Source organism: Vanacampus margaritifer, chromosome 12 (assembly GCF_051991255.1).
Source record: "Vanacampus margaritifer isolate UIUO_Vmar chromosome 12, RoL_Vmar_1.0, whole genome shotgun sequence".
In the NCBI taxonomy this organism is placed as follows: domain Eukaryota; kingdom Metazoa; phylum Chordata; class Actinopteri; order Syngnathiformes; family Syngnathidae; genus Vanacampus; species Vanacampus margaritifer.
The window spans coordinates 11,474,384-11,487,297 of record NC_135443.1 but is presented as its reverse complement, the minus strand read 5'-3'; the positions used below and the strand labels follow the sequence as shown (position 1 = coordinate 11,487,297).

Here is a 12,914-nt window from a genome sequence, read left to right as displayed (position 1 = left end):
ACCAAGAAACCTTATTATTTTCGTTCCAAAGAAATGTTGAAAGAACATGTGTTTTTGTTGGCCCTGCACTGCCTCCTCCTGGAGGTAGTAGGTAACTGCATGTAAGAGTCATAATATATGTTGCTACTTGCTAGTGATCAAAACCAGGGTATACTGTACATACCTCCACTGGCGTCCAACTCACCCGTGACCCCAAAATGAGGACAAGAAATACAGTTTATAATAAATGTGAATGAATGAATGACTGAAGACAATAGCAACATTTTATAACAAAGCAATCTTCCTCACTAATGAACATAACATTACATTAGTTGTTGTTTCTGATGTATTAATTTTAGACTTCCTTTTGCACTTGTATGACAGTTAAATGTAAATGTGATTTACATTTAGTGAGTCTCTTCTGAAAGTTCTGAAAATGATATAACTTGGACACTTTTGTATTCATGTTTTATTTAATCCAACAGGTTGACTCGTGAGTTTATCTTGAGGTTCCCAGTAAATGAGCTGCATCCCTAAATCCTGCATGTTTTTAAAAATAAAATCAATTTAAGTTTACATTTAAACTGTCAGAAAGTCATTTAACAATGTGATTCTTATAGCGAATGCTTGCATTGTAAGAGCTCGTTTGTGGAAGGTAGCCTATATGTTTATTTCAATCTTTAATGATGTGAGCAGCACATTTGGTCCTTTATGCACGAGCCAAATCTATCAAAGAAAACCAGAAACTGGTCAAGACGCAACCAGACCAAAGAGAATCTTTGTGCCTCGCGTGTCCTTAAGCTTGAAGAAATAAAGACAAAACGCCTCCAGAGGAAGGCTATTCCACTGTAATTGGTGTACACTAGCTTCAAAAGCTGAGGTGAGATGTACAATGCATTGCTTGTGAAAGGAAACTCCAAAGCACATTAAAAGTGAATTCGTTTTTGTGTAAAGTGTTTTCAGGGTCATTCCGGTCACGACGCGCGCACCTCTCCAAAAGCGCACACGTCTCCAAAGGCGCACTCCAATACTTTCTAAAAGACAGTCACATTGTTGAAGGGTTTCACAAGAGCTGTACATATGGCATCCGGGTTGCAATTAAATGTTTTTAAGATGTTTTCCCTTTCTTGAAGAAGTTTCCTTTTCCCTTTCTCTCTCCCGGCAGCTCTTTGGCAGAAGGAGCGAGAGGAGGGGGGGCACATTGAATGGCGTCCCTGATAACAATCTGGTCAGCGAGTTGTTGGACTTGGATTGGCCTTCTCAAAACGTCCTTCAAACAAAAAGCTGAAGACGAAAATAAAGCCCCACCTGGTACCTCTGTTTGCTAAAATAATAAATAGATTTGGTATAATAAATAAGCAAAGGAGAGCGTGAAGTAGTCGGGGAGTAAAACTGGGGGCGCATCGTGCAGGTATCACCTGCTCTGGAGCTTGCTCATTTGTATTGTTAAATATTGTTAAATTACTTTTCTATACCAACTGCGCTGTCATATCTGCTTATATGGGTGCTTGTGTTTGCCCACACTTTGCATAACAAGCAGGCTGATAAAACAAAAAACAAGCAGCGACTTGACTGCTTTAAACCAACACCTGTCCGTCATATCCCAAAATGGATAAGACTTCGTTGATTATTTGTGAAGTGGGGGTATTTCGTTTACCTTGGACTTTTTCGTGCCTTTTTATAATAGTAAGACGGCATCTCATATCTCGCCTGTGTATTTGTCCACTTTATTGAAAGCATATGGGGATCAGATTGTTCCCAATCTATATATTTGGACAGAAATTTAAGCAGGTTTTTATTCTTAAACTGGTAATTATGTTTGAGCTTTGGTAAAAAATTAAGGATTTCAGATGAAATGTATAGTTAATGGGCTTTTGGCTTCAGGAAAATTTTGCATTTTCACCGTTTGGCTTGAAGTTGCGACAATATATTTATTATGTATATTTTTGTTTTGCGCAGCCATTTTGGCTCAAATTATTGTCGGAATCAAGTTTAATTGGTTGTGCCTCACAGGAACACCCTTTGTACTATAACAACAGAGTTCACATTTCCAAATGGTCTTTTTGGTTAATTGGCCCCGTGCGTAACAGCTTTTGTCCAACTTGCAAAAGTTTTGTGCCCCAACAAAGTAAAGGTTATTTTTTGCTTGAATATTTATGGTTAGCTCGTAGTATCGATTCAAATATGCATTGTTTGTAACATTAGAATTGTTTTAAGCCTCAAGCAAGAACAAAAGTTGCTGAAATGTATTGGCTGTATAGGCTTATACGTCATTTTGAGCGAGCACTACGCATCCAAAATACGCATTTTAATGAGCGTAGCCTGTCTAATTTATTTTCAAAACACCCAAATAGTTTCGATGGCTTTCACGTTATTTGTGAATATTCGGCGATATTTCCATTTATTTTAGCATTACGTTTTATCTATTCCTGTCCTGACTGGTTTAGCTCCCTTCCACCCGAGTGCGTAAAATGCGCCTTCACAACTTAAGCAAATGTCAAACCTGATGACGAATGAATATAAAACCATAAATTGTGCTTAAGCTATTTTTAGCAGGGGCAGATTGAGGCAAGTATGACGTGCTGTAACTTAACATCACATTAAAAATGATATATATCGACAGTGATAAATTATATTAATTATAGTTAAAACCCTTAAAGTTGTCAATGTCAGCTGACCTGAACGTTACAAATCAACACACAAGTATAATCGATTTTGTATTTTTGGGGAAGTTAATAATAATTAAAAAAAAAAAAACTTCAAGCAGGAATTTTTTTTTCCTGCACACAGCAAAATCCAACCAAAGTTGAGCAAATTTAATAAAAAGTCTTATAATCAAGGTAAAAAATATTTAATTTCACTTAAATCAATAAAAAAAAAAAAAAATCCACGTGTTGCTCTTCCCGACTCAAACCCGCATATAGAACACACAAAGAGATACAGTAATGAGACTGATGCGAGGGGGAGAGCGTGCAAGATTGCTGCCTGAAAGCTGATTGGCCATCTGACACATGCTGTTGATTCAGGCGCACAAAAAGATAAGATAAAAGCCTTATAAAATGACAAGGATGCGCGCATCCAGCACGCAGTCTGCTGCCTCCCGTTTCCTCACCCAGGTACGTGCAACTGTCTTTTCTATACGTTTACATAGACCTGATAAATGATAGAAGGGTTCACCAAAAATAGAATGCAGTTTTGATTGACAATGTCACAAATTATTATTTTAATGTTTACAGTAGTTTTTACGCAAGCGTATTGCATTCACTTGAAAAAAAAAGTCCTGTTTTTCTGACAAATTTTTTTGGGGGAGCGTTGTTTTTTTGAATATTTTTCCCCCTGTTTTTTTAAAATATTTTTTTCTGTTTTTTTTAAATAATTTTTTTCAGTTTTTTTAAATAAGTTTTTCCTCTGTTTTTCTGAATATTTTTTTCTCCTGTTTTTCTGAATATTTTTTTTCAGCTTGTTTTTCTGAATATTTTTTTTCAGCTTGTTTTTCTGAATATTTTTTTTGACAATTTTTTTCAGTAAAACTGAAAATAATATTCAGAAAAACAGAAAGAAAAAAAAATACTCAAAAAAACAAAGCAACCCAAAAAAATTTGTCAGAAAAACAAGAAAGAAAAACAATTACTCAAAAAAACAAAGCAACCCAAAAAAATTGTCAGAAAAACAAGAAAGAAAAAAATTACTCAAAAAAACAAAGCAACCAAAAAAAAATTGTCAGGAAAACAGGAGGGTTTTTTTCCCAAGTGAATGCAATACGCTTCCGTAAGTTTTAGTTTGTTTGTATAGTTTTCAGCACAATAATCCACATTTTGTGTACGTCACTAAACGTTATTTAGATTACGAAAGATTTAGGCCGTTAGGCCTGTATTGGATTTTAACGCTTATGCAAATGAGTGGGAAATGTTTCAACATACACAATACGATATTTAATTTATTTGTTACACTCTGCAGGCCCAACCGAATAGGATGTTTCCCAAAAAGCACTGTGCGCTAAGTGACGTGAACACATCCGGAAGTTTCCCAAATGGCCACACCGCCAAAGACTGCAGCGAACACGACGTGCGTCAAAACCAAACGCGCCAAAGCAAATGCGCGTACTCCGCATTGCGGGGCAGACGCCGGGTGAAGGCAAACGACAGAGAGCGTCACCGGATGCACAACCTCAACTCTGCTCTGAACGCGCTCAGGAACATCTTGCCGGCTCTGCCCGAGGACGCTAAAATGACCAAGATTGAAACACTGCGGTTCGCCCACAACTACATCTGGGCCCTGACGGAGACTCTGCGTATAGAGAATCACGCGGCAGACAACCTGTCTGTCTCCAGCCGGGCCGAAGCTCACTCGGAACAATCGGAACTGAATTGTTGTGCTAAAGCGACTTTTTATCCCAAGAAGTTACTCTACAGTGAGACAGAGCTCAGGCATGAGTGGTAATATTAACATTCCAATGCCCACTTTTGTACGATCACTTTACTGTTGCAAAACATTTCTAAGCAGTTATTTATTTATGTGTAACTTATTTAATTTTTTTAACACGCTTTATTTTTTAAGCTATTGGTTTGGTCTTGTTGAAGTTGTAGCACTTATTAGTTTCCAGGCAATCAATACATTGAGAAAATAGGCAACGACTTAAAACTAAAATATTTATTTGGAATTGATATTAAAATGTTTGACATATTTTTGTAAAATAGTTCTATTCAATAAAAACAATACAAAAATTATGCATTTGTGTTGTCACCATGAGTTCCTTGTGCAGGGTTAAAGGGGAAGTCCACCGTAAAAAATTCTCGACAACAATGTGAGACCTAACATGACAATCTGATTAACTCATTCACGTCTATGGACGTCTAAAATTTATTTGAACTATTTCTATTAGTTTACATTTTTTTCCACTTTTGTTAACAAGAGTATGAAAACCTAGATTTTTTTTTATTGTACATTTAGACCAGATATAAAATGTATGATTAATCGTGAGTTAACTATTGAAGTCATGAGATTAATTACAGTTAAAAATTTAAATCGCCTGACGCAATTAAAGAAAAGATTATTAAAAATTAGAAGCGTCATGCGATTAAAATTTTGAATCATTAATTGACTTCGTATGACTTCGTGAGTTAACTCACAATTAATCACAAATTTTATATCTGTTCTAAATGTACAATAAAAAATTCTAGGTTTTCATACTCTTGTTAACAAAAATGGGAAAAAATTATAAACTAATAGAAATAGTTAAAATGAATATTTGATGTCTATAACCGTCAATGGCAGTGAATGAGTTAAAAAAAAATGCAGCAAAATATCTGAAGGCAGCCATTTTGCCACTTGCTTTCACTCGACAGCAAGTGGCAAAATGGTCGCCCCCCTGAAATGAATAAAAACGGCTGGATTTTGCTGCATAACTCATATTCCACTAACGCAATATAAACCAGAATACCGTATTTAGACTAGTTGGGCTGCATAGTATTATTGTCAAGAATTTTTTGGGGAGGTTGACTTCCCCCTTTAAAAAAAAAAAAACAATCATCCAAAAACAGTGGTTCTTTTCCTATACTGCACTAATTATCATTCAAATCAGTGGCAAAACAGGAATAAACTGTAATCTAAAAAGTATGAAGCGTTTACATATTACTGTAGGCTACCGCATGCCAAAGTTCTTTTGTGCAAATCAACTTCCACTCAAGAAGAGTGTCTAAGCTGAAACGAAATGCCTTGAAGTGTCTTAAAACTAGCGTGCAGTCTGAGGCTCAAGTCCTTGATCCGTCTACTTGGGGAAGACCGTGACCACGTCGTAGCCCTCGGGCGGGGTCATCCGCTCGCGTGCGTGCTTCTCGCAGTAAATCTGGTCCTCCACGAAGAAATGTCCTTTCTGTTTCAAGCTGACGTCGCAGTCTGTGCAGGTGTAGCACTCGGGGTGTCGGAACTTGTCGCGCAGTTTCACCAGCATCCCCCTGAGTCACAAAAGTCAACCATTCAACCTCCTAGCCTCACTTTGCTCTCGAATAAAAGGCATATGGTATTAACCGCAGTAAAAAGTAAACATAAGCACTTATTTGTTGCTGCTGGACCAAGTTCTGCCATTTTGAGCCATTTTCTGCTGTCAAAAGTTAATATTTTATCCAGAATTAATTGGATCATTTCATTATTTTTCATGTACAATACATTTAAAAACACATTTTTCCACTTGCTGTCGACTGAAGATGACATCACCTGTTGCTGAGTCATGATTGGTCGTTACCAATTTCCTCAGCAACAGGTGATGTCATCTTAAGTCGACAGCAAGTGGAAAAATGTGTTTTAAAGATATTAAATGTTCATGAAAAATAATAAAGTTATCACATTAATTACAGACAAAATATCAACTTCTTACTGTTGTAAATGGATCAATAAGTCAAGTATCGCTTTAAGAACAACTGGCTGGATTTTCTGAATTGCAAATTAAGTATAGCAAGCAAGATACGGCAGGAACGACAACTAATGTGACTGTTATGGCCACCAGATGGCGCCAGAGTAGAAGACTAGACCAGATAAGCGTGCAAGCTCTCAAACGTAATAATGCAAACCGCCCTACAAAACTTAAAAGGCTTAAATACTTACACAACCCCTGATCCACATTTATCACAGATGGGAAGCTTCTCAGCATTTCCAACGGAAGAGCCAATCTTTGATGTTGGTGCTTTCACACTCCTGAACCCTGATGGTTTGTCAGAATGACCTACAAACGATGAGACGCACACAAGCGCCATCTTTGGGTTACTTTACTTTGTAACCCCCAGCTCCTCCTTATATGCAATTGGTGTGGGAAATATGACAGAACAGGGGTCAGCAACCTTTACTGTCAAAAGAGCCATTTTAGGCCAAAAAAATGAGAAAAAAAAATTCTTGTCTGGAGTCGGAAAAGCTATGAACATTATGATGAACGAAACGGTGTGTTAGTGTTAGTCTACTGTACCGACCGAGGGTTTAAGAGCTAATTAGAGCTGCACCATTTTAGAAAATATGCAGCATCCAATACTATGAGATTCAATTTCTTCTACTTTCCGTCTTTCGTGTGGAATTTTGTGTGTGCGTGCGTGTGTGTGTTTCAGACTTTCATGTGTAGTATTTTCTGTCAATTTTCTGGCATTTTGGGCAATTTTATAGACATATGGTGATTCTTTTACTCGCTTCTTTCATTTATTTTGGGACATTTTATGGCTATCCGCCCTTTTGCTATAAATTTTCTGATATATTTGGCAATTTAGTGGACATTTTATGGTAATTTTTGGGATCACTTCTTTTGTTTTTGGACATTTTATAATTTACTTTATAAAGTTTTATTTTCTGCTTAAAAAAAACAAAACTGAATCATGTGGCAATTTAATGTACATTATATGTTAAATTTTGGGATGACTTATTTGTTTTGGGACATTTTATAGTTTATACAGTTTGAATGTTTTCTTTTCTGATTTTTTTTTTTTAATGAATTTTCTGACTTTTTGACAATTCCAAAGACATTTAATGGTAAACACCCCCCCCCCCCCCCCGGGCTCTTCTTTTCTGCCTTTTTAAAAATAAATCTTCAGATTTGTGTGCGTGTGGCATCTTTGTGTACATTGTATGGTAATTTTCTGCTTTACATCTTCCCTTTTCGAACATTTTATAGTCACTTTTTGAAATTTTTTTGATATCAAATTAACTGCCCCCCAACCTTTCTATTTGATTTTAAAATGTATTCCTCTAACCTTTCGTCTCTTTTTGTGACAAATTTACAAAAACTTACAAATTTGGACTATGACCTTTTAAATATTTAATTGTTCATTTTTAATCTAAATCATTAATCTAAAGAATACTTCATCTACATACAAAATATGTAAAATAAATAAATAATATATATTTTTTAGAGATCCACAGGAGTGGAACTAAAAAGCCACACGTGGCCCCAGACGCAGGTTGCAGACCCCTGACGTACAATCAAGCCTGTTAACAATTTGCTGTTCAAAACGGCTTGACACAAAAAATGAACAACTGTGACGCGTACCCGTCTCAAGGATCTCCTGCAGCACCTTGAAGGACGCAGACTGTCGGGGGGGCTCATCAGACACCTGGTTCTCTTGCAGCATTTTGTAGACCTCCGAGTCGGCCGCTATCGGTGGTCGCTTGGTGGACTTTGACGGATCTGCAGCTCTGCAAGGCGGATGTCAACAGATGGGTACGTTTGTATGAACCACAAACAAACAAAAAATCCTCAAAGCAAAAATGGTCTTCGCACGTGTTGACATAACATGAAGCATTTACGCCAGCAACATCAAAGTCCGGAAAATGTCTACTTTCCCTCGAGTTGGTTCTTACAAGTTGTCGGGCTCGTTGGTGGTCGTCAAGGTTTTGACTTCGTCCACGGCAGTGTTGAAGTCCTTGATATTCTCTGACGAGTAGAGGCCAGCCGGGTTGTTGTACTGGCTGGTCACAACCTTGGAACCAAAACCGGAGAATGGCAGAGCACTCCTGTTGTGGGCGGAGCCTATCTGTTTCACTTCCTGCCAAAGACAGTTACAATAATGTCAAAAGCTTTGTGTGAAACTGACCAAGAGAAGTGATTAGTTGTTTTTTTTTTTTCTTTCCCAGCAACACAGTCAGCAATGAGCTCAAGTTTCAAGCATCCCAAAAGGGAAATTACATGACTGACGGCAAGCTGAGTCACAGATCAAGCAGGTCACGGCACAAGCACTTGGGACAGATACGAGTGACGAGGCATCCAAGTGACAAATCGCACAAAGGCATTCAACACGCGTGTTTGTGACCAAACTGCACAGCAACTAAAGAGCGTGCGTGGCCTTGTGGAGGCCACGCAGCCTGCGGCGACGCAACCCACTGGCCTTTGCTCTCCGCTCAGCAGGCAGGAGCCGAGTCTTGCGTCACGGCATGGCAGATAAACTACTGTCGTCTAGGAAACCTCCTGTTGGGACGTAAACAATGACTTCATCGTTGGGCCTGGAGGGGCGCGGCCAGGAAAAAGTTCAAGGCTAGCGGAAATTGTACGAGTAGCGGTAAAGCTGAATGTGATGATTTCACTCTAAATGACAGAGGAGAGCAAGTCATTGAGCAAGTTCCAGTTGAGATGTTGAGTCTGCAGACACGCACCCGCGGCTCTGATGCGAGATTCATCTTGTAGGGGTGCGACTTGCCTTCTTCCGATGACAGCGGAGACCACAACTTATTGTCTGATCTGAAACAAACGCAAGGCTCATAGTCATTTACAGTCATCGCTAAGGGTGGGAATCTTTGAATGTCTCACGATTCCGATTTTTGGGTCTGCGAGTCGATTCAGAATCGATTTTCAAATACGTACGATTTTTGATTCAAAATGATTTATTTGATTGACAATGATTTTTTGCTTCAATCTATAAATGTGCAAGGAATTGTAATGATCTACTCCAGTCTGACGCGCTAATGCTAATTAGCGCGCTACTCGCGGCACTTTTATCACTCAAAAGAACGTCTCCACGCTGAAAGAAAAAAACAACTTTTATTGGAATAATGTGATCGTGACTTTTTCCTTCTACTCCCTAATGTGGCTACAATTTAACAGTGTATTACACCGCGTGGAACCACACTGCCCCCCAGTGGCCAAACCGGGTACAACATGAACAGCGCTCCAAATAAAGGCACACACAAAGGCAAGACAGTATAAAATAGTTTAAATAAAATGGATTTTGGGACATTTCAAATCGATTATGAATCGTACTAAATGAGAATCGATTTTTTGGCACACCCCTAGTAGTCGCTACATTGATTCCAAGTCCGTCAGTGTTACTGACACAGCCACATATTCCCTTATCTTAATTAGATTTTTTATTATTATCTTAAATTAGACTTAACTGGCAGGCTTAGTTTTCATGTATTTTAAGTATTTTTTAAAATGGGTTTTAGTGCAGTACCACATCACAAGCAGCATTTAAGATTACTGGAAGAGTTGCAGTGTAATTAAGGTGAAGAGGCAGAGAAGGCCCCCAACTAATCTTCATTAATAGTCATTACCACAAAGCAGCAAGAATATATATCTGTGTGTATTGTTCTATGCTCTGTTTGTATGTGTTGCTGCTCTGCATTTGTTGGAAGGTTTCTAATTGGTCAAAAGCTACGGCTTCACATTACGTGTTAGCAATAGGGTAGCAGACGTTGATAAGACAGAATGACGTGGATTGTTTGAACAATTTGGTGTTTAAAAATACTATGTTTAATTCTCTTTTGTTTCAGTGGTGTATAAAATTCCGTATTAAATTGACAATGACCCTTAAAGGGATACTTGACTAATTTATCAATTTTCAGCAGTAGTTAACGACCAATCATGGCTCAGTTTGCAGCCCAAACCCAGAAAACAGGTGAACAGCAAGTGGAAAAATTAGTTTTTAAGTGTATTAATTGTACATACTGAAGTTATCAAATTAATTCTGGACAAAATATTAACTTATTACTTCTGAAAATGGTCAAATGAGTCACGTATCCATTTCAATTCCAATTCAATTTTTGAATTGAGGTGTCAAATAGGAAGTAGAATTGCAATTCAAATTCCAGGAAGTAGAATTTAAATTCCAAAATAAAATAAAAAATCATAATGCAAAATTAAAGCATATTTAATTAAGCTTTACAGTATATAACCCTATTATAACCCCAACATGAATTTCATACAAATATTATTATATATTATAAGGACTGTCACTATATAACACAATACCTAATTATAGTCAATGGTAAAATGTACTGTTTTTTTAAATTTTATTTCAACATTAAATGGTTACTCAGATAAAACAGAACATTGAAATTGTTTGATATGATGGTAGATATATTACTAAACATTATCAATGTTAGTCTGTGTACCTCCATTTTGAAAAAAAAAAATTGTATGTCACTTCTCATTCTCATGATATGTGATGAAAATGAGTATCTTAAAATTGCACTGAATCTAAGTCAACTTCCTGTAATTCAAATTCAAACTCATCCATTAAATGTTTTTTTTATTTTACGTGTCAGTTTCACAGTAAACGTCAACTGGGAGTGACAAAAGGACAGCTTGAAACGAGCGTGCTGTGCCTCTTATTTGGGACACTGCCATCAGGTAAGGAACATTTTTAAAATATTTAATAAGTTGAACCCTTGTAATAAGTGTAACTAAAAAAAAAAGTCTCTATAGCGCAGATTTTCACTTTTTGCAGGTGGGTCTAGATCATAAATCTTAACGGGAGATGATGTAACGCGCCGTAACAATTGTGTCATCACCTTAACACCTGGATTGGAGGTGAGCTGTCTCTGACGATCCGAATGACGTCTTACCTGTCTATAGAAAGCGCCATGTCCTGTATGCACCCCTTAATTTTGTTTTGTGCTGCCAAGTGAGTCATGTTGTCCGTGGCTTCACCATCAATAGCCAAGATCACGTCGCCAATGCAGAGGTTGGCCTCGGCTGCTTTGCTTCCAGGCGTCACCTGCATTGCAAGAGACAAGTGATGAACAAGATATGTATTATTTATTTTTTTTTATAAATAAATCTCTCATTTCTACTCAGTCTTCCACACAAAACTGACCTTCACACACTGACCTGAACGTGTGTTATTGTTTACAGTACACACACACAGGTAGAATTGCCTGGGGGGGCGGACACTATTGAAAATAAAGCCCTAAAGACAAGAAACTCTGGCACTGCTCAGGAATTTGTAATCATGTTTGATGGGTGGGGAGGACAGAGCACTGAGACACAAAAATAGCAGCCACCGCTCTACTAAAACGGTCGCTCAGTAAGCAGAAGGTCGTCTGTTCGATCCCCGCTCTCCCCAAGTCATGTGTCGTTGAGTACTTGGGCAAGGCACTTCACACACATTGCTACTCACACTCATATATGAATGTGTGAGTGCATGAATAATGGCTCCAATCCTCTGTAAAGCGTCCTTGAGTGCCTAGAAAAGCGCTATATAAATCCAATGCATTATTATTATTATTATTATTATTATTATAAAATCAACAGAGCCAGTGAAAACATTCACATTCATTGGCCACACTATTATTAGCACAGATGCTTAAATCCAACATTTAAAAAGATAACGTTTTAATTGGCAGTAAAATATTTTTAAAATATGTTCATTGTTGCAGTTTTAGTTTCTAGGGGGAGATCGATAGATAGATAGATCTTACGAGGCGTTCACTGACTCTTGAAAAAAAAAGGTTTCCTAATGCATTCAACTGAGTTAAAGCATACACAATCTATTTGTACTAGTATTTTACTCATACTGTAAAATGTACAGCTACAAACAAGACAAAGGCCCCCAACTAAGTCTTTAAACAAAAAAACATTACAACTCCAAGCAGAAATCGTTCATTTCTTTATGTAACATTATGCGGAGCTAGCTAGAAGCTAAATATGAGAATATAAAACGCACAATTTATTCAACATCTTCGAGACACGTCAGCGCAGGTCGCTGATTGTTAGTTAACTAGTTCAGCAAGTTTGTTAATTGCTTTTCAGCCTACAAGCCCAGGTGTGCTTCTCCACGCAACTTGTAACCAGCAGTTACTCATGCAAACTTACCCGGGATATAGTCAGCGGTTGCTCGAAGTCTTTTCCTCCGACCAGCCTGAATCCCCAGGGCCCAGGACCCTGTATCACTACCCGCAGAGGCATAACTAACAAACGACTGTCGATGCGTTCAAAGTAGCTGTCACTTGGTCTGCTCGCTTGCGCGAATGACCTGCGAGGTGATCATCAATGGCCAGGTCTCCTGGAGGTAGAAAGGGGGCGGGGCCTCAAGTTAGGAGGACGACGAGGCTCGGGAAGCCGCTCAGGGAGGATTCGAGGATCGTCTATCACAAGATAACATATGGCTCCAATCTGGAATTTATGAATTAGTAGTTAAGCGGGTACTCAAACTTTCTTTATTATTTTTGAATGATTTGTTTATTTC

The 12,914-nt window shown here is 38.0% G+C and overlaps 1 protein-coding gene across 1 annotated transcript; it reads right to left on the bottom strand.

Annotated features, from left to right (window-relative positions):
- Nucleotides 1-4,614: 4,614 nt before the first annotated feature.
- pdlim1 (PDZ and LIM domain 1 (elfin)) lies at nt 4,615-12,752 on the bottom strand. The gene is made up of 7 exons (XM_077581720.1): nt 12,542-12,752; nt 11,293-11,444; nt 9,103-9,187; nt 8,314-8,498; nt 8,003-8,148; nt 6,580-6,697; nt 4,615-5,933 (listed from the first exon to the last, which is right to left on the bottom strand). The coding sequence occupies exons 1-7, from the start codon at nt 12,632-12,634 to the stop codon at nt 5,747-5,749; spliced, it is 966 nt and encodes a 321-aa protein (XP_077437846.1). The 5' UTR covers nt 12,635-12,752; the 3' UTR covers nt 4,615-5,746.
- Nucleotides 12,753-12,914: the final 162 nt, after the last annotated feature.